The sequence below is a fragment of the Schistocerca gregaria genome, chromosome 6, assembly GCF_023897955.1.
Source record: "Schistocerca gregaria isolate iqSchGreg1 chromosome 6, iqSchGreg1.2, whole genome shotgun sequence".
Classification (NCBI taxonomy): Eukaryota; Metazoa; Arthropoda; class Insecta; order Orthoptera; family Acrididae; genus Schistocerca; species Schistocerca gregaria.
Genome location: NC_064925.1, coordinates 336,696,594 through 336,717,218, shown reverse-complemented (window position 1 = coordinate 336,717,218; position 20,625 = coordinate 336,696,594). Strand labels below are relative to the sequence as shown.

The window sequence follows — 20,625 nt, the reverse complement described above, 5'->3', positions numbered from 1 at the left end:
GGGATGGGTTGGTAGGACATGTTCTGAGGCATCATTCGATCACCAATTTACCATGGAGGCCAGCTTTGAAGGTAAAAATCGTAGAGGGAAACCAGGAGATGAATACACTAAGCAGATTCAGAAGGATGTAGGTTGCAGTAGTTACTCAGAGATGAAGAAGCTTGCAGGGGATAGAGTAGCATGGAGAGCTGCATCAAACCAGTCTCAGGAGTGAAGACCACAACAACAACAACAAGAACAACACATTAATTATTGTTTGGTGTTGCTATTTTTTTTCCATCAGAAAAGAAGAGGAGGACACAAAATCAAACTATACAGGTTGTGAGGTTATGTGATTGTTATTTCAGTGATTACAAAATTGAGTCAAATTTACAAAGCACTTAGCAATATGACTTCACATATCAGTTTGCTGTTGCCCAGTCTCAGCCCTGGATGCATGCAATGATTTGGTTTGGGTGGGTGTCATAAGGACACTGAATTCCCTCCTGAGACAAGCTCTCCCACGACTGTTGTAACTGGTCCTTGATAACCTGGATGTTAGCACCCATATGGAGTTGATGTTTGAGTTGGTTCCACACATGTTCTATTGGGGATACATGTGAGGATGTTGTTGGGGCCAGATGCAGGGATTTTGCTGGCCACAGAAGCACCTCAGCATCACACAGACATTTCACAGAGGTGTGTGCCATGGGTGGATGAGTGTTGTCCTTTTAAAATGGCAGCATGATACTGTCAATGAGAGGTGGCACAAGATGATGCAGTATGTCTGTGATGTGCTACTGCGCTGTCAGAATTCCCTTGATCACTATCAGTGATGATCTGAATTCATTTCTCCCCGCACTATAATGCCAGGAGTAGCACCATTCTACCTCTCCAACACATTGGAAGAAAAGTATCTCTCACCAGGCTTCTGACACACTCATTCAGAATGATCATCCAGGGTCATGCAGAACCACAATTCATTGCTCATATTGTGATCCATGACAGTCATGGAAGGACAAGAATCACAAATGTCAAATATAGAGCTCAGAATCAAGATGTGTGTGATCGTAATTAGTTTCTAAACATCGAGCCACATACTATAGGGAAGTATTAGACAACAGGTGTGGAGTTTACCTGGTGGATAGCATTTGTTATCTCCATGGGGAAAAGAGGAATGAAGGTGCTCTGGTACTGTGGAAGATTTCCAGCACCAAAGAAGACAAATATGATGTAGATAGGCAATTGTTGTTACATACTATTCATATAATGTTAACAAGAAGTCCTTATGGCTTGTGGGTTCCCATTTCACCTTTTATGAAAGTTTGTGATAATATACAGAGTTAACTGTTATATATCTACAAGTTAAGTACAGAAGCAGTGTTTTGTATTATAGCCACTTCACTTATGGTGCGGGATGGTACAGAATGTAGCAGGGAGTCCAATTCTTGTTCTCATAACACAGGTACAGATGTGAAGGGCTTACAATGTGCGAGTGCACAACATGGAGGTACTCCCTTGCAGCATGTTCAACTATACCTGGGCGACGACTATGCCTGCCATCACATTCCCATGTTGCCCAACATCAGGTCACTGCCACTTCTGAATGCCCACAAATCTGGATATAGTACAATTTGACCAGCTGGCCATACAGAGACCCATACTGAGAACTTAACAAATTCTGTTATGTGCTTATAACCCTGTCTCATGTGAGTATGTGGCATCTCTGTGTCCTTCACAGTGACCGCTCAACAGCTGACACTGTTCCCGCATCTTATGTTTCTTATATACCCTAACAGGACTAGTAACAACACTAAACCTGAACACCACAACTGCGCTCTGATGTCTGTTCCACCTGTCATGGAGAATCACCATTCGAACAATTTACGTACTTGTAGAATGGTGTGCACGCTTATGAAATTACATTGATATCGGGTCATATCTTCTGGTATCTTCAATTTTTTGGTCAGTCTGTATATATAAATATACAGTAAATATAATAAAAACAAAGATTCTAAGACTTACCAAGCGGGAAAGCGCCGGCAGACAGGCACATGAACAAAACACACAAACACACACACAGAATTACTAGCTTTCGCAACCGATGGTTGCTTCTTCAGGAAGGAGAGGGAAAGACGAAAGGATGTGGGTTTTAAGGGAGAGGGTAAGGAGTCATTCCAATCCCGGGAGCGGAAAGACTTCCCTTAGGGGAAAAAAAGGACAGGTGTACACTCGCATACACACACACACACATCCATCCGCACATACACAGACACAAGCAGACATATTTAAAGGCCTTAGCATTTGCTGATGACATGGCACTGATCACCCAAGACATTACCAATGCACAGAAACAGGTAGCAAAAATAGGATTACAAATTTCATTTGAAAAAACAAAATTTATGACTGACATCAAAGATGTGCTTTCTGATCTCAAAATTGGTAATAACTACATCTCTTGAATAAAAGAATTTAAATATTTAGGTGAATGGATTGCAGAAAATTGTAATGAAAAGAAATCTGTCAGATCAAGAGTCCAGAAAATGCCGACGGCATTTCAATTAACAAAAAACGTTTACAACAAAAAGAGTTTCTTGTGGAACTGCAAATTACGACACTACACAACAGTAATTAAACCTGAAGCTCTCTATGCATCCAAGACACTAAACCTTCAGCACAGAACGCTAAAAGGGGAATTAAAAGTGAAAGAACATAAAACAATGAGGAAAATCCTAGGACCAAGAACTAAACATGGTGTGTATTATCCAAAACCCAATGCAGAAATGCATAAAAATATCTCCAAAATAACAGACATAATGCATGTGAAGAATCAAATTCATGGGGCATTTAGAAAGAATGGACAGGTTAATGCACAAAATCCATACATTTTTAAAGAATAAATCTACAAGGCCGAACTGGTACAAACAGATGGAAAAAGACCTGAGAGAATTAGGGTCTCCAAATCTACATGAAGAAGAAGAAGAAGAAAAAATATATATGAGAGAAACAGGTCTCTAAATGAGTTACTGAAGTAGGTCACAGTCTGTTTAGTGGTGTGTTTCAATAGGTTTCAATAGGTTTTTCAATGCTTGAGTGAATTCTTTTGGAATGTTTGTGTTTGGATGACTTATGAATGCATTCCACAACACATTTTTGCATATGGAATTCACATGTTTTCAGCACATTTTTGCTAAAATTTCACAACTTTTTAAGCCTATTTTTGCACTTTAAATTCCTTGTCTAGTTATTATATCCTGCCTTAAAGTTTTTTTATGTTACAGATCTTTATATATGAAACATGAATTTGTAAACTTCATGTTGCGAGAGGAGGTAGTATTTTGCCACCGGTTACAAACAACACTTAGTGTTGTAGTCTTCATGCATTAGTGCATTTTAAATGCAGAAGCTTTTTATGCTTTTTGTCTATGTTTTAACTTTCAACATTAGTCTGAGCTTCAAAAGATGGGAGTGATAGATGCAATTAATTCCTCAAAATTACATACAATGAGAAATTCCTATTCTGAAATATCATTAACTATTATCTGACATAATTAACTGTAGACTTTATTTACAACCTTTTTATGGTTTTTTGGGCTTCCCTTAAAATTTCTCTGTTCATTTCCGCAAAAACATTTTCTTAATGTTTTATCACTGACGTACCTTCACTCACGATGTGCACAATTTCAGAGATTGTGCATCCATAATCCACAGGACTCCTTATATAGGCCACACGATTTGGCCCCTGGAATGCTTTGGAAAGCTGCCAAAGAAACTGTATTATTTAAGTGATCACCAACGAGTGCTCGGCCTATTCTGTAACTTTTATTACTGTTGTCCAGTGAATGTGTTCAGTGTTATGTACACCTTTTCTTCATTGTACCTTATGTGTTGATCTATAAAGTACTATGTTCCATAAGTCATGTTTGTTCTTGCTATAGCAAACTTGGCAATAAGTGCAGGTTATGTTTTCTCCGTGTTAGTATCAATGCTAATTCATCCAACAAACATCTCAATGGAAGAAATGCTCCAATGTATCATTGCCCAGCAGAAAGCTGTTGTGGAACAACAGCACCCTCTTGCCACTGCTGTCAATTAAGTGGCATCTGTGTGTTGCAGCCGGTTATCTGACCATCAGAGCAACCACCACCCTTTCTGGCATATGATGAATCAGCTGAATGGGATTCCTATGAGACACGGTTACTCCAAAATTTCAGGTTTTTCATATGGGCAATGCAAACCTATGTAGGGCTTTCTTTCTTTCCTGGCTTTCGCAATCCAATTATCAGTTGTCGTGCCAGCTTGCACCTTTGCAAGAAGTGGCCAGCTTATCATTTTATGAAATGTGCAAGTTTCTCTTGATGTATTACAGTGACAGAACATGTCATTGCGATTTGTGTGGAATTTTACCACTGTCAGAAATGCCAAACCAATCTTCTAAAGCCTGGCCGGCGGAATTACAAGGATTGAATTGTCATTGTAAATTGTGCTCATCATGAATTCTACACTGATCAAATGGTGTGTGATATTATTCATCTGGCCCCATGTAGGGAACTCCGTTAAAAAGCACTTCAATATGAGAATTAGACTTTTTACTGATGTGTTCAATATAGCACAGGCCTCAGGCAATCATATTGCTGCATTGGGGAGGGGGAGTATTGGAAGTCATATTGGAAGTTGCTCAGTCGACCTCCATTAGGTACGCTGAAAGGGTTCAGGATGACAGGGAACTTGTTGCAGCAGTACAACCTTCGACTCAGCATCACATGGGGCACCATCAGCTACGACCACTGCAGCAACAAGCTGCATTACAACCACAGCCACATCTTGCCTGTGCCGCTTTGTCTAGTACGAGTCTGATGTCTTCCATAAGCATTGGCCTGTTTGCAACAAATGTCAAAATCAAGGCCACATTGCATTCATGTATAACTCCTCTTCAAACAAGGCAGACACAGTAGTATCGATGGACATAAAGTGTATCTCTACAATGACTGTCTCCCCAAACAAATTGTTTGTTGACTTATGTGTGTTTAATTAACTGCTGAAAATACAAGTGGACACAGGAGCAGCAGTGACTTTAGTAAACACACAAAAGTACATGGACTTGCCCCCCCCCCCCCCCTTCCTCCCTCCGTCCCACCAACCAACAGAAGTTTCACAGGAGTTGGTTAGGTACAATAAACAGTAGAGTCCGATCCTATGTCAGTTCTCTGCTCCTGTCTCTTACAAATCTGCTCATCACCCTCTCACCTCTCTTGTTGTTGATCAGTCTCATGCTGCAGACATGTTTCAGTTAGATATGTTTAACACTTTTGGCTTCTCCACTGCCAATGAGGTAAGTCATCAGATTGAGTTCTGTATCAGCAGCTGGAGTCCCTCTGCTTTGAGTTTTTGTCTTTGTTTTCACCTAGGCTTGGTTGTGCTACCAGTTTTCAAGCCCACATTACCACGAAAAGAGTCCAGCTGCCCTCGCATTTTCAGGTTGCATTGCATGACTCTGTCAAGGTCAATTAGATTGTGTGACATCATCACTCGATGTCATTCAGCCCATGTGGAAGTATATTATGCACAAAGTCTCATGTACAAATGTGAGGCATCTTTCCCAGTGATAATATTCACCACAAACATTTTCTATAAAGTGGCACTATTTTATACAGCACGGATTGTGAAATTATAAATACAACAGTATAAACTTGTAAAGTTAATGGTGTATATGATCTGAGATGACAGCTGCTCTATCTCATTTATAAAGGACTTGTACTCTGATGAACATCAAACTACGGATCTTAAGTGTCCCTGACAATCAGCAAATGGGTTAGTAAAAAGTGTGACATCAAACACAGAGGAAAATCAGAGGCCATGGTTGGCTGTTTCAGATGCTTTTAAAGGTATTTTGAAAAAAGGAAGAAAAAGGAAGAAAAAGAAGGAGGCTTAATTTAACATCCAATTGCAAATGAGGTCATTAGAGAAAACAAAGGTATTACGATACTTCCTTGCATGCTGTAGTCTAACTGATGGGATTAAAAGCAAAGAAAGGGAACACATTATCCATAATTATATTCTGCACAATAATCAGTGAGGATCTTGGTTCATATGTATTACAATTTTGTTGCATTTAGTGTTTGCTCCATCTAAAAACTTTCATTTAGATAATTTATTTCTAACTTCTAACTTCTAATAAAATTATTTACAGAACTATGACTTAAATAAATTCTACTCAACATAGTTCTCAAATTATAACCCTGAAAATCTCCACAGAGCTGTAAAATGAAACTCACCCTTCTCTGTTGTTGCACGCAATGCATTCTTTTCTTTATACATCTTGAACATGAGGTCTTTCCATATATTAGTTGCTTTATCATATTCATCTGTCTCCTTTGGAAGCTGCTTTCTTATATCTTCACCAGAAAATATGTTCTGAAAATCAGAGTAATAGAAAGTACACTAACAATGTCGATTATTCATTAAACCAACCACAAACAATAAATAATTGGCCTTGGCAACACTGATTACAATAACAACACCACTGATTGTACTTGTTGCAATTATAGAATATAGCATCTGAATCAATTTCATTATTAGTTCCTAAGACACATTGAAAGTAACTAATACTACCATTTCTCTTATAGACAAACCTAATATTGTTACATCTTCAACTTTTGTAGTCTTGTCATTCTTGGTTGTGGACATACCACAACAATTCAATAATAATGATGTATAACTTTCACAACAAAAGGCAATATTATAATACACAATGTATTATTACCAATGATTCACATACTCAAAATGCGATAAAGTTAAGAATAGCAGTGACGCTCTTAATTATGTGTTTTGTATAGCAGCAACTAGAGACAGTGGCCATGTGTGTGTGAGCTGCTTTTGTGTGTGTGTGCATGTTTTTTGTCTATTTCACAAGAAAGCCTTCTGGCTGAAAGCTTAAGTGTTTATCAGCACTTAACATTTCTGCTTTATGGTGAGTAGCAATCTATATTTTCATAATATTGTCAAAAGTTGGTAATGATCATTATGAAGTGCAATGGAAACTCATAAGAGTGTAACCACAGTTGTTTTAAGCACTGGGTATTTTCTAACACTACAGCACTTTTTCCTCAATTACTAAATCATATGCACATCAAGAGAGCTCCTCTACTCATCTGCAACAGTACTAGGTATGTCATATCTTGACAGAGATGTCATTAGAGTCAGAGTTAAAACTCGTTATAGGGAAAGATGGGGAAGGAAATGTGACATACCACCTTTAGAGGAACCATCTTGGCATTTGCTAACAGAACTGTGTTCTACCTTTTTGAAGACAATTGTGGGGGCTCTTTGTACATAGACAGCAAAGAACTATCTCCACATGATTTATTTAGCATCTAGTCATCCATCACAAACAATGGTACAAACTCCCCAGACTGGCTTGCATGAAGAGGAAACACCTGGAAATCAACCAGTATTATGGACATGGGTTTCTCTTGACTGGTAAGTTCACTGACACATAATGATCATCATAGAAGGTTATGAAGGTAGCCAGGTACCAATGCTTGTCCAAGACATGCAGTTCCATAATTTCAACTGTCTTGTTTTCGGAGAGTATCATGTATAGATGTTGGACATCTCTCACCACAATCAAGGGCAATTTCAGGGGTGTTCCAACTTACTGTCCACCCAAGGCCAACATCTTGAACACTGGTACATCTATGGTAACACTAATATGCATCATGACATGCCAAACCTTGGGAACACATCCCTCCAGCATGAAGGAATAAATTGAATGGCACAGCCTGTGATATCAGCTACCATGAACTTGACTGAGTATGTTTGGGACCAACTGAAACATGCAGTGAATCGGTGCTGGAATCCACCATGTACACTGGAGGACTTTGGAGGGCAACTGTCAAAGAGTGAGAGGTTTGAGAAGCAACATTTCAACCACCTTGTTGATAGCATGTGCAGCACGATCCAAGCCTGTTGCAATTCACAGTGTAGAGCAACACAATATTAAATGCAATCCAGCAGTAAATTTTGATTTCATCGATACACACTTTAAAACATACTTCCTTTATTTTGATCACAGCAGTTATGAGAGAGAGAGAGGGGGGGGGGGGGCAGGAGTGAGGGAGGGAGGAGTACGAAGAGAGAGAGAGAAATAAATTAATAAAAACAGGTTTAAACTTAAATCTTAGAATTCATATTCTTCACAATTTAATGTAAATGGGCAGATAAAAAATCTACTCACCAAGTGGCAGCAGGGGAACATGCACACACAAAAGGATTTAACTTTTACAAGCTTTCAGAGCTAGTGGCTCCTTCTTCTGGCAGAAGAGTTGAAGGGGAAGAAAGAAGGGTGAAGGAAAAGGACTGGAGAGGTTTAGGGAAAAGGGGTACAGTTCAGAAAAGTCACCCAGAACCCCAGCTCAGGGGAGACTTACTGGACAAGATGAGAAGGAAAGACTGATTGTTGGGGACTGTACTGGATGAGGTTTGAAAACCTGACGGCTTAAAGGTGGAAGGCAGGATAATAGGCAAGACAGAGATTACTACTAAAACATCATGTATGAGTTAATAAGAGTGAAAAGCTAAGTCCATTTTATGTAACAGAGATAGGAGGGGGGGGGGGCAGCAAAAAATAGACAAGTCAAAAAATGACAGATGTAGAAAACTAAAATGGAGTGAAGAAAGCAGTAGTTACTGTGAAGAAATGCTGAGATGGTAGGAATTAACACAAATTAATGCCAGGTGGGTGGCAAGAACCAAGGACATGTTGTAGCGCTATTTGCCACCTGCAGAGTTCTGAGAACCTGGTGTCTGGGGGAAAGAATCCAAATGGTGAACTAGGCATCGAGATCATGACTATCATGTTGTACAGTATGCTCTGCAACAGGATGTTGTGTGTTACCTGTATACACCTTCTGCCTACACCCATTCATCCTGACTGATAACTGGGTGGTAGTAATGCAGATGTAAACGGCCAAAATTCAGCTTCTTGCATTATAAGACAATGACACAGAGGACACACAATTAACAAAACACATGAGATTTAAAAAGTTAAATGTAACAGATCTTGGTGTGGAAGGGGTGCTAACATATCTTTAATAATTGGGCTTTACAGAGAGTAACTAAATTTCAGAAAACAAAATCAACAGTGAGATTCATACTACTGCCATTACACACTCAGTGTAAAAAAAAATATGCTAGAGTTATCAGAGAGGAGAATTTTATCTTTATGAAAAGCAATTTGTAAGTGTGTCAAGTTCATAGTTTTAAGTAACTCACAGCAGACCTAATACTGATAACAAAAATGTTTGTAACATTATTATATGTACATTGCACAATGTAAAATGCATCAAAATGTAAAATTTATTAATACAAACAAACCTTTAGTTTGTAATTTCATAAACTACTATATTCAGAAGAATAATCTGTATGATGTCCCGAAATCTAAGGATTGTACTTGATTATTCGACATTGATTAAATATTATTATAATTAAAGAGAAACACTTTTGTTATGTGACAAATATGCTACAAGTGCACCTTTATACCGCTAGTGATCTTCGAACAGTATGATGATAGACTTCCCTTAGGCAAACATTCACAGCTGTTTCATCCATTGGAATCTTATTTGCAACATAATAACATTTTACTGCTATGAAGGGTAAGTTTTCACTACTGCTGGTGTGTCAAGGTCATCGGATAAATATTACATTCTTATTGCTTATGTTATGTTGTATTTACATGAAAGTTTTACAGGTTCTTGATAGCTGACTACACACTAATCGAGTTAGCTGACAAGCATCTCATTTGTGAGGAGGCACAATGCAACAGTCAAGAAACAAGATGCCTGTATACAGAACAATTTTCTGGTATGAAGGCACCAAATCATGTCACACTTCAGATATGTTGGCCATTTTTGTGAAACAGAATCCCTTAGATCAGATCAAAGGTAAACTGTTAGATCTTGCAGTGAGTGAACTGATCTGTTTCAGGAAGCTATGTTACAGTGAACTGAGGACAACCCCAGTACCAGTACACAATCCACAACCAAGTAACGAAATACCTGCAGTGCCAATATGTAGAATGTCAGCATCAGTTGATTGGTCAAGATGTACATCCAGAAAGAATGAAATATGTCGTAGAAACACACAGTTTTAAAACTGGAAATAAGGAAATGACCTCAAACTATAGATGCATCTCCCTCCATAGAACATTCTTAAAAATGTTTGAGAAGCAAAGTTAAAAACAGTAGTGAACCTTTCAACAACAGCTCTCTCTGGCTTCTGTAAAGGCTCTTGATAGGCTTTTGATGATTTCGTGAACTCACTTTTCATAGAAATAGACAAGAAAAATTATGCTTGACAACTAAAGACAAAGTAGACCTTGCACAGATGTGTGTCTATGGTGCACTTACACACAAAATTATCTTCTCCTGTCTGGATCTCACATTATTTCTTCTAGTTACATGTTTTGGAATACTGTCATCAGATGTGCCATAAGACAAAATAGGAAGAAACATGTCACTGAGGTGTAAACGGACATGAGCTACAGGTCCATCCTCAGTTAACGTCTGTCGCGATCTGCCTCAAAGAAGGGTGTAGTAACATGGTTCACGTTTTCCGACGCACTTCACATAGCGTAGACTGGGAGGTGTCCCCTAGGCATGCCCGATGCAAACTGACTGGGCACGGCCCATGCTGCCTGAGTTGTTTTTGTTGTTCCGCCAGCAGAGGTCACGGCCAAATTCTCAAGTGTCCTCTGGTGGCCGGAACTCTACTTGCGGCAACTACCGTCTGTAACGTGCCGTGCTGATGTGCGCCTCCTTTGATCTTTCTGGTGGCTACTGCACTACTCCTCCTTTGGGGGGTGAAGCCACTGTGATCCACTGCGTCGGAAGGTGGAGCGTTGTGCAGGAGCGATGACCTCTACGTCCATCGGAAGTCTGGAGTCGAGGGGATCTGCCAACCCTCGAGCTGGAACCTTCGAATACGGCAGGAAGTGATCCACACGAAGAGGTCCCTGTCGTCCCACCACCGGAGCCCGGGGCAGAACGGGAGACAAGCCGTCGAACTCCAGATCCTGGTCCTCCTCGGGAGGGGCCAGACCCAGTGGCGGGGACGATGGGAAAGGGACGACCACAGGTGAACCAGCCTCCTGAAAAACTGGGCCTGCGAGGGGGGCCGGCTCTCGCTGGGGCATCTTTAACGATGGCACTGCCGGTGCTGGAGCTACTGGAGGCTGCAAAAGCTGAGAACCATCGTAGTGTGACAGAGTCACAGGGGAGAGGGGCAGTAGTGTCCCCTGAGAAACCAACATGGGTGCCAGCAATGGGGAAGCCAGTACCCGAGGGGTCGGAGGCTGGGTGTCCAAACGTGGGCGTAGCTGATTTTGGTGACCACATACCTCCCGGTCCCCCATCTGGTATACAGCCGGCGGACATTGCAGCGCAGGACCAACATGGATTGCGACCAAACCCACGTGCCCAGACTGACATACCCGGTGGAAAGCCGGGTACTCCGTTTTGCGGAGACTGGCGAGGACCAGGCCAGAGGAGGTGCAGCAGAGTCCTAGGTTGGCACCTGTGGAGGAGCTATGCGGGACTGTGTTCTCCCATTGGTGTGGTCCGGTATGCCGTAAGGAAAAACGTCAACGCCTCCTCCGCAGGAAATACGTGCACATACTTTTTCATCTGTGTCTTAAATGTGCACACTATGTGCTTGGCTTCCATATTCGATTGTGGATGAAAGGGGGGAGAGCAAACATGCTGAACACCGAAGTGCCTACAAAAAACCTGGAAGGTCTGCGAAATAAACTAAGGTCCATTGTCCGAGACCAGGGTGACCCGCAGACCTTCCACAGAAAAGATTTTTGCTAGTGCCTGGATTGCGACTTCTGAAGTGGTTGAGGAGCAGCAAACCACATATGGGAATCAGGAATAAGCATCAATGACAATGAGCCAAAAGCCATTGAGAAACGGGCCCGCAAAATCGATGTGAACACGTTCCCATGCCTGGGTTGCAGGCGGCCATGAAGAGAATGCTGACCTGGGAGATGCCTGTTGGCTTCCACACTGGGAACAGGCGGCCACCAAGTGCTCAATTTCTCTGTCAATACTGGGCCAGTACACATGTCTGCGAGCAAAGGTATTAATACAGGAAACACCCCAGTGCTCCTCATGTAATAATGTGAGGACTTCCCTTCGCAAACTTGCAGGAGCAACCACGCGAGGAGCTGTATCATCGGTACCCAGAAGGAGAAATTCTTCCAAGACGGAGAGGCGGTCTCGTAGAACAAAATAATTACGAAGAGGGTCCAAGGCCCGGCCTGGAGGTTGGGATGACCACCCTTGCTGAATGAGGCGAACTACTTGCCGAAGAATTGGGTCAGCTGCCATTTCCCTGGCGACTGTAGAACTAGTAATCGGGAAGCCATTAACCGCTTAGCGGGATGCCACATCCAAATGAAAACATATAATCTCCTCTCGATCGAACTGAGGATCCGGACCCACTGGAAAACGGGAAAGAGCATCTGCATTGGCATGCTGTCCAGTAGGGGAAAAATGAATGTCATAATTATACTTAGAGAGGAACAAGGCCTAGTGCTGTAGTCTGTGGGCCATTCTATCCAGAATCTGAGAGGCAGGAACAAATAAAGATATTAACAGCTTATGGTCAGTGATTAACTGAAACATCGTGCCATACAAGAAATGGTGAAACTTGGTAACATCGTAGACAATGGCCAAAGCCTCTTTTTCCACCTGGGAGTAATGGGCCTGCGCAGGACTAAGAGTTTTAGACGCAAATGCCAGTGGCTGCTCAGAACCATCTGCATTGCGATGGGCCAGAAAGGCCCCCACCCCATACTGTGAAGCATCTGTAGCTAGGACCAACGGCTTATGTGGATCAAAAGTAGCCAAAAAAGGTGCTGATGTGAGGAGGCCCTTCAACGAGGTGAACACTCGCTCGCATGCAGGCGACCAATCAAAAGGAACACCCTTGCGCAGAAGGCAGTACAGGGGGCGGCTATGGTGGAAGCCCTGGAAATGAACCAATTGTAATAGGCAATCTTGCCTAAAAAAGCTTGTAACTCCTTCAGTGAAGTGGCACGCGGAATGTCGACGATACCTTGGACCAAACTTCCTAGTGGCTGGACGCCGTGTCGAGAGATGGTGTAGCCTACATACTCAATGGACAGTTGGAAGAAGTTTGACTTACACAGGTTTGCAATGCAACCCCACGGACCTGAGTTTGAGAAAGAGGGTGTGAAGGTTGTGCAAGTGTTCCTTCGAGCTGCGGCCCGTGACAATTATGTCGTCCAGGTAATTAATACAATGAGGGATGGTCGACATGACATGCTAAAGATAACGCTGGAATATTGCCGGGGCACTGGATATTCCGAAGGCCAACTGCTGGTATTGGTAAAGGCCAAACGGGATGTTGATGACCGCCAGCCGTTTGGAATTCTCATCAAGTGGTATCTGATAATAAGCATCCGAAAGATCAATTTTCGAAAAATATTGGCCTCCCGCCGATGGTGAACAATTCATCAGGACGAGGCAAAGGATAGGTGTTCACCACCAATTGGGAATTAATGGTGGCCTTGAAATCGCCACAAAGACATAATTTTCCTGAGGGTTTCCTGACAGTAACGAGTGTCGAAGCCCACTCACTAGAAGAAATGGGAAGAACAACCCCGAGGGATGTCAACTGGTCTAGCTCGTCTTTTACCTGAGGGCAGAGAGCCAAGGGGATCTGCCTCGCGCGTAGAAAACACGGGCGAACCAACGCCTTCAGCTTTAAGTGAGCTTCAAAGTCTGAAACACGACCCAGGCAATCCTCAAAGATATCCGGAAAGTCAGAGATCAAAGCTTCCAATGACTGATAGGGAACATCTTCAGAGACCAACTGTATGGTGTCAGCGATAGAAAAACCGAAAGCCTGAAAGGCATCCAAGCCGAAAAGGTTAGCGGAGCTCACATCACTGACAACAATAAAAGTAATAGGCCGAGTGACTGATTTGTAAGTCACGTCGGTAGTGAATTGACCCAGTAGGGGAATGAACTGTTTACCATAACCACGTAGACGACGTTAAACTGGCGCCAATGGGGGCAACCCAAGGTCGGAGTAAGTTTGTGCATTCAACAAAGAAACTGCCGTGCCCGTATCTATGTGCAGTTGTAACCGGTGCGACTGAACCGACACCTCGATAAAGAGTTGTGTGCCGATGCATCAGGAGCCTGGCCCGATGAAACTTCCTGAATGTCAACCCCCATGTCTTCTGTACCTCCTTCCTTTGATTCTTTTGAGGCTGAGCGACAAACTTTATCAATGTGTCCTTTTTTATTACATTTGCGACAAACGGCCCAAAGTTGGGGGCGCTCTGACTGATCATGATGTATATAGCACGACGCACAGGACAGTAACAGGGGGAGGTGGCCAGAACTCTGTTTATGCGCCGTGTGGGAGTGGCAATATCGGCCGGATTGTACCACTCGCATGTCATCCACCCATACGCAGTGGACGCGGCCGCGCCGCCCTGAACCGCCGTGACGTCGCACCACGCTTCCAACTGTTGACCGGTGGCGTGAGAGACTTCATACGATTGAGCAATGGACAGGACTTCCTCGAGGGAACGGTCTTCTAACTGCAGGGCCCATTGCCGGACCTCCCTATCCGGGGCCACACGAACAATGACGTCGTACACCATACGACTCTCGCGACTGCTCCGGGACAAAATGACACTCTCGACTAAGACCATGCAGGGTAGCGGCAGACGCCCGGTACAACTGATGGGGCTGCTTCTTGCATTGATAGAACTCCACCCTAGCCACCACAACATGCGTGCAGCGGTGATAATATGAGGACAGTAATGAACACAATGCGTCAAAAGACAAGGATGAGGGTTACTGCAATGGCGCTAGCTGCCGCAAAACTTGATACAGCGTGGGAGATATCCAAGACAAGAAAAGATGCTGCCAAAGGCGATGTTCATACGCGTCCCAATCCTCCGCCGTCTCGTCATACGGGGGAAAGGGAGAAGGGAACGGCGCTGGAGCTACTGCGTGGTGAGCAACACCGGAAGCACTTGTTTCATGGTTGGCATGAGCTCTGTCTGCTGCTCAACCAAAACCCACACTAAATCCTCCATGCCGCGGATAAGTTGCGAAACCGGAACAATGATGCAACACGCGAAAGAAAGACCCTCCTCGTCGCCAATTGTGTAGTAACACAGTTCACGTTTTCCGTCGCACTTCACCTAGTGTAGACTGGGAACAGTCCCCTAGGCATGCCCGATGTAAACTGACTGGGCATGGCCCGTGCTGCCTGAGTTGTTGTTGTTGTTCCGCCAGCAGATGTCACGGCCGAATTCTCGCGTGGCCTCTGGTCGACGGGACTCTACTTGCGGCAACTACCGTCCGTGACGCGCTGTGCCGATGTGCTCCTCCCACGATCTTTCTGGTGGCTACTGCAAAGGGCCTTCAAAAGCTGTGTATAACTGTTTAGCCAACTGTGATATCAGACATGTCACTTTTCTGACAATACAAAATTTTGATACTATTATGCTCCACGCATGTTCCTCACATGTAAAACCACTCTGAAACCTCTTCAGAATAATTTTGTGCTCACTGTCTGCTATGAAAGATATTTTTCTGGATGGACTACTTTGCTTCTCTCAACCTTCAAGACCAGGGTCAAGTCCAACCCCTGCTGCCAAGGATTTTTTTTTTTTAAATAATAATTATAATAAACTGCATCTTACTTTCAGTTTCTCACCTAAATATTCCTATGACAAGTTTTGAGAACATTCCTGATGCTCTCACTTCCCCCACACATGGAGACTTTGTCTCTTCGCCAGGCACACCAACCCTCCCATTACAATCGCCGAACCTGACTGCAACACATTTCCATGACTCCTCATGAATTAAAATTCAAATAACTCATGATCCACTTGATCGATTTTGATCTGGACTGCACCATTTAATTTCAGATTAAACAAAGACTATGGTTAGGCTATGCTCATCCTAAATTATTCTCTTATGCTGCTTGCCAGATTACAGATTTATTCTTTCTGAATTGAGCGTGGTCAGTGAAATAACATATCACTGCCAAGTCTTAGAGTAGAAGATTAGATGGACAGAGATTGTTGCAAATGTATAACCAGGAAACTTTTCTGATGTTTTTAATCAGATTATGGCCTCTCTCAATCAATTAAAGACTACTAATACAGGTTTGTCAAATACACTACAAGCTGATATCATAAACCAGTAGACCTTAGATTAACACAAAAATGAACTGAGTTCAAGCTGATCTCAGAAATCAGTGTTGTCTGAATGTTAACCTCATATTATTTTTCCAAGAGCTAGGATCACTGTGACTAGCATAATTTCGTAGAGCAATTCAAGTTCACCTGCTATCTTCAAAACTTAGTGACACTACAAAAGAATGGATATGGGTGAAAAAAGACAAATACTAAAAAAAAAAAAAAAAAAAAAAAAGTCCCACACTGTTGTACTTTGAAATAATATTCTTGCACTGGAATTCAAATAACAAATGGTTCCACAAGAATTCTTGGTGTGACTCATAATTAATATGAAAAAAGTTTTAAGGCATTTCATAGACACTTTATGGCAGAGTAAGACAAAGAAATGTAAATTATTTGCAGTGAACAGTAAAGTATATGGAGGAGGAGATTAGTGTTTAACGTCCCGTCGACAGCGAGGTCATTAGAGACGGAGCGCAAGCTCGGGTGAAGGCAGGATGGGGAAAGAAATCGGCCGTGCCCTTTCAAAGGAACCATTCCAGCATTTGCCTGAAGCGATTTAGGGAAAACACGGAATGTCGGACAGTAGCCAATAATGACTGAACATGTCTTAGAAGAATGCTCTTTAGGCTTAAATGGTAGTAACTACACAATCTGTATTAAATTTACAACTAGCAAACATGTACTCAAACTATTATGACAACTACACATGTATGGATACACAGAATCAGGAATCGCATGTAAATCAGTGACCAAAGTCATGTACATTGGCCGATAGTTAAATGAAGTGCTATCTTGATGTCTCAGTAGTTAAGTGCTAGATTATGTGCAGACTGTTTTGAGCCCACATTGAGAACACGGCACATACAAATCTTTGTTTGGTATAACTTTATGATATCTTTCATTTTTTAATATTATTATTATTTCTTTCTTATCTCAGACGTTATGTCTGATCAAAAGTAGAAAGTGACGCGGACCTTGATCAAACGTGACTTCCCTTTACCTGTATGGTATATGTTATATTGCATTTAGGAACTTTCGGGCAATTGAACATGTACCAATAACTACGGATTTCTATAGTTGTATATATAAGTTTGGATGTAGCTGTATTGCATTGATGTACTGGTGGATATTGTGTGGTATGACTCCTGTAGTTGATAGTATAATTGGTATAATGTCAACTTTATCCTGATGCCACATATCCTTGACTTCCTCAGCCAGTTGGATGTATTTTTCAATTTTTTCTCCTGTTTTCTTTTGTATATTTGTTGTATTGGGTATGGATATTTCGATTAGTTGTGTTAATTTCTTCTTTTTATTGGTGAGTATGATGTCAGGTTTGTTATGTGGTGTTGTTTTATCTGTTATAATGGTTCTGTTCCAGTATAATTTGTATTCATCATTCTCCAGTACATTTTGTGGTGCATACTTGTATGTGGGAACGTGTTGTTTTATTAGTTTATGTTGTATGGCAAGTTGTTGATGTATTAGTTTTGCTACATTGTCATGTCTTCTGGGGTATTCTGTATTTGCTAGTATTGTACATCCGCTTGTGATGTGATCTACTGCTTCTATTTGTTGTTTGCAAAGTCTGCATTTATCTGTTGTGGTATTGGGATCTTTAATCATATGCTTGCTGTAATATCTGGTGTTTATTGTTTGATCCTGTGTTGCAATCATGAATCCTTCTGTCTCACTGTATATATTGCCTTTTCTTAGCCATGTGTTGGATGCGTCTTGATCGATGTGTGGCTGTGTTAGATGATGCGGGTGCTTGCCATGTAGTGTTTTCTTTTTCCAATTTACTTTCTTCATATCTGTTGATGTTATGTGATCTAAAGGGTTGTAGAAGTGGTTATGAAATTGCAGTGGTGTAGCCAATGTATTTATATGAGTGGTTGCTTTGTGTATTTTGCTAGTTTCTGCTTGTTCTAGAAAGAATTTTCTTAAATAGTCTACCTGTCCATAATGTAGGTTTTTTGTGTCGATAAATCCCCTTCCTCCTTCCTTTCTGCTTAATGTGAATCTTTCTGTTGCTGAATGTATGTGATGTATTCTATATTTGTGGCATTGTGATCGTGTAAGTGTATTGAGTGCTTCTAGGTCTGTGTTACTCCATTTCACTACTCCAAATGAGTAGGTAAATATTGGTATAACATAAGTATTTATAGCTTTTGTTCTGTTTCTTGCTGTCAATTCTGTTTTCAGTATTTTTGTTAGTCTTTGTCTATATATTTCTTTTAGTTCTTCTTTAATATTTGTATTATGTATTCCTATTTTTGTCTGTATCATAGATATTTATAGGTATCTGTTTTTTCCATCGCTTCTATGCAGTCGCTGTGGTTATCCAATATGTAATCTTCTTGTTTAGTGTGTTTTCCCTTGACTATGCTATTTTTCTTACATTTTTCTATTCCAAAAGCCACATTTATATCATTGCTGAATACTTCTGTTATCTTTAGTAATTGGTTGAGTTGTTGATTTGTTGCTGCCAGTAGTTTTAGATCATCCATGTATAGCAAATGTGTGATTTTGTGTGGGTATGTTCCAGTAATATTGTAGCCATAATATGTATTATTTAGCATGTTGGATAGTGGGTTCAGACCAAGGCAGAACCAGAAAGGACTTAATGAGTCTCCTTGGTATATTCCACACTTAATCTGTATTGGCTGTGATGTGATATTATTTGAATTTGTTTGGATATTAAGTGTGGTTTTCCAATTTTTCATTACTATGTTTAGGAACTGTATCAATTTAGGATCTACTTTGTATATTTCCAATATTTATAGTAACCATGAGTGGGGTACACTATCAAAAGCTTTTCGGTAATCAATGTATGTGTAGTGTAGCAACCTTTATTTAGTTTTAGCTTGATATGTTACCTCTGCATCTATTATCAGTTGCTCTTTACATCCTCGTGCTCCTTTGCAAGAGACTTTTTGTTCTTCATTTATAATTTTGTTCTGTGTTGTATGTGTCATTAATTTCTGTGTAATGACTGAAGTTAATATTTTGTATATTGTTGGTAGGCATGTTATGGGGCGGTATTTAGCTGGGTTTGCTGTGTCTGCTTGATCTTTAGGTTTCAGGTCATTATTCCAAGTGTAAGTGTATCAGCGAATGTGTATGGGTCTGCAATGTAACTGTTAAATAATTTAAATAAAATAGAAAGAAACTTCCACATGGGAAAAATAACTGAATAACATTGGGGATAAAATGTAAACATATCTCACTTCTTTCTGATCCACTTCTTGTCTTTCATGTCCTTTAACTCATAACTACTGTGTAGTTTCTTTATAAATTGTACATAACTTTTCACTAGTTGTACTTTATATCTGGTACCTTAAAGATTTCATATAATGTATTCTACTCAACACTGTGAGAATATTTCTGTAAATCTGCACTTGCTATAAATGTAGGTTTGCCTTTCTGCAGTCTGTCTTCTAAAATAAGTCATGAGGTCAGCATTCCCTCATGTCTTCCAACATTTCCAACATTTCTGAGGAATCCAAATTGATTTCCAATGTCATAAGCCACCGTGAATAATTCACATCAGTATTTTCAGCTATGACTTACTGAAATGATGCTTCAGCTATATTCACACCTGCATCCACTTGCCCTCTTTTGGAATTGGGATTATTACATTCTTCTTGAAGTTTGATGGTAGTTTTCCTTTCTAATAAATCTTGCATAGCAGGTGGAACAGTTTTATCATAGTTTGTTCTCCCAAGGTTCTAAATAATGTCGTAGAAAAGTGTGGCAACATTAAATAGGTAGTGTCATATGGATAGCCTAAACTTAAAAGAAGAGATTATCTCAAAATTCCCTGCTTGGGCAGCTGGCGAAAGGGGAATTACTTTAGAATTGTAAATCTTAGGTATATGGAAATGTAGGGTCAGTGCATGATGGTGGCATTCGCAGAGTATAGAAGTGTTAAAATACACAACGGAAGCCAGCAGTGAACAGTGTTTGGAATTACAGTATAAAATAGTAGTTAACAGAAATTAGTTTTCAGAAATTTTAAAGCAGGTGAAAGATGCAACACAAAATAAACAGGTTTTTATGTGAGATAGAAAGAGAGGTAGGGAATGGTGGAAGATATAAATGATACTGAATACGCAGGAGTGGGAACTAAAATTCTGATCAAATAAGTTGTCCAAGTTCTGATAGCTGCTGCTGGCAAAAATTATGCAGTTATTCTGAAACCTGACATGAATCCTATGATATGACAGTAGCAGTCTTGCTCATGTAAGAGTTTCTGAATTCATTGAGATGGATCTAAGAAATGGATTCTGATACACAACAAAAATTCTGAAATTCCTTAGGACTTTGAATAGGTACATCTGTTAAGTCCAAAGGAATTCTAGTGTTACTTGTAGGTGTACCAGAAAGTA

General features: G+C 41.0%; 1 protein-coding gene across 1 annotated transcript in view; it reads right to left on the bottom strand.

The window, feature by feature from the left end:
• The window catches only part of LOC126278873 (dynein axonemal heavy chain 2), a 914,655-nt gene that overhangs the window by 578,282 nt on the left and 315,748 nt on the right, over positions 1–20,625 (bottom strand). Inside the window, 1 exon segment of the mRNA XM_049979148.1 lies at positions 6,255–6,393. Coding sequence (XP_049835105.1) covers positions 6,255–6,393 — 139 coding nt within the window.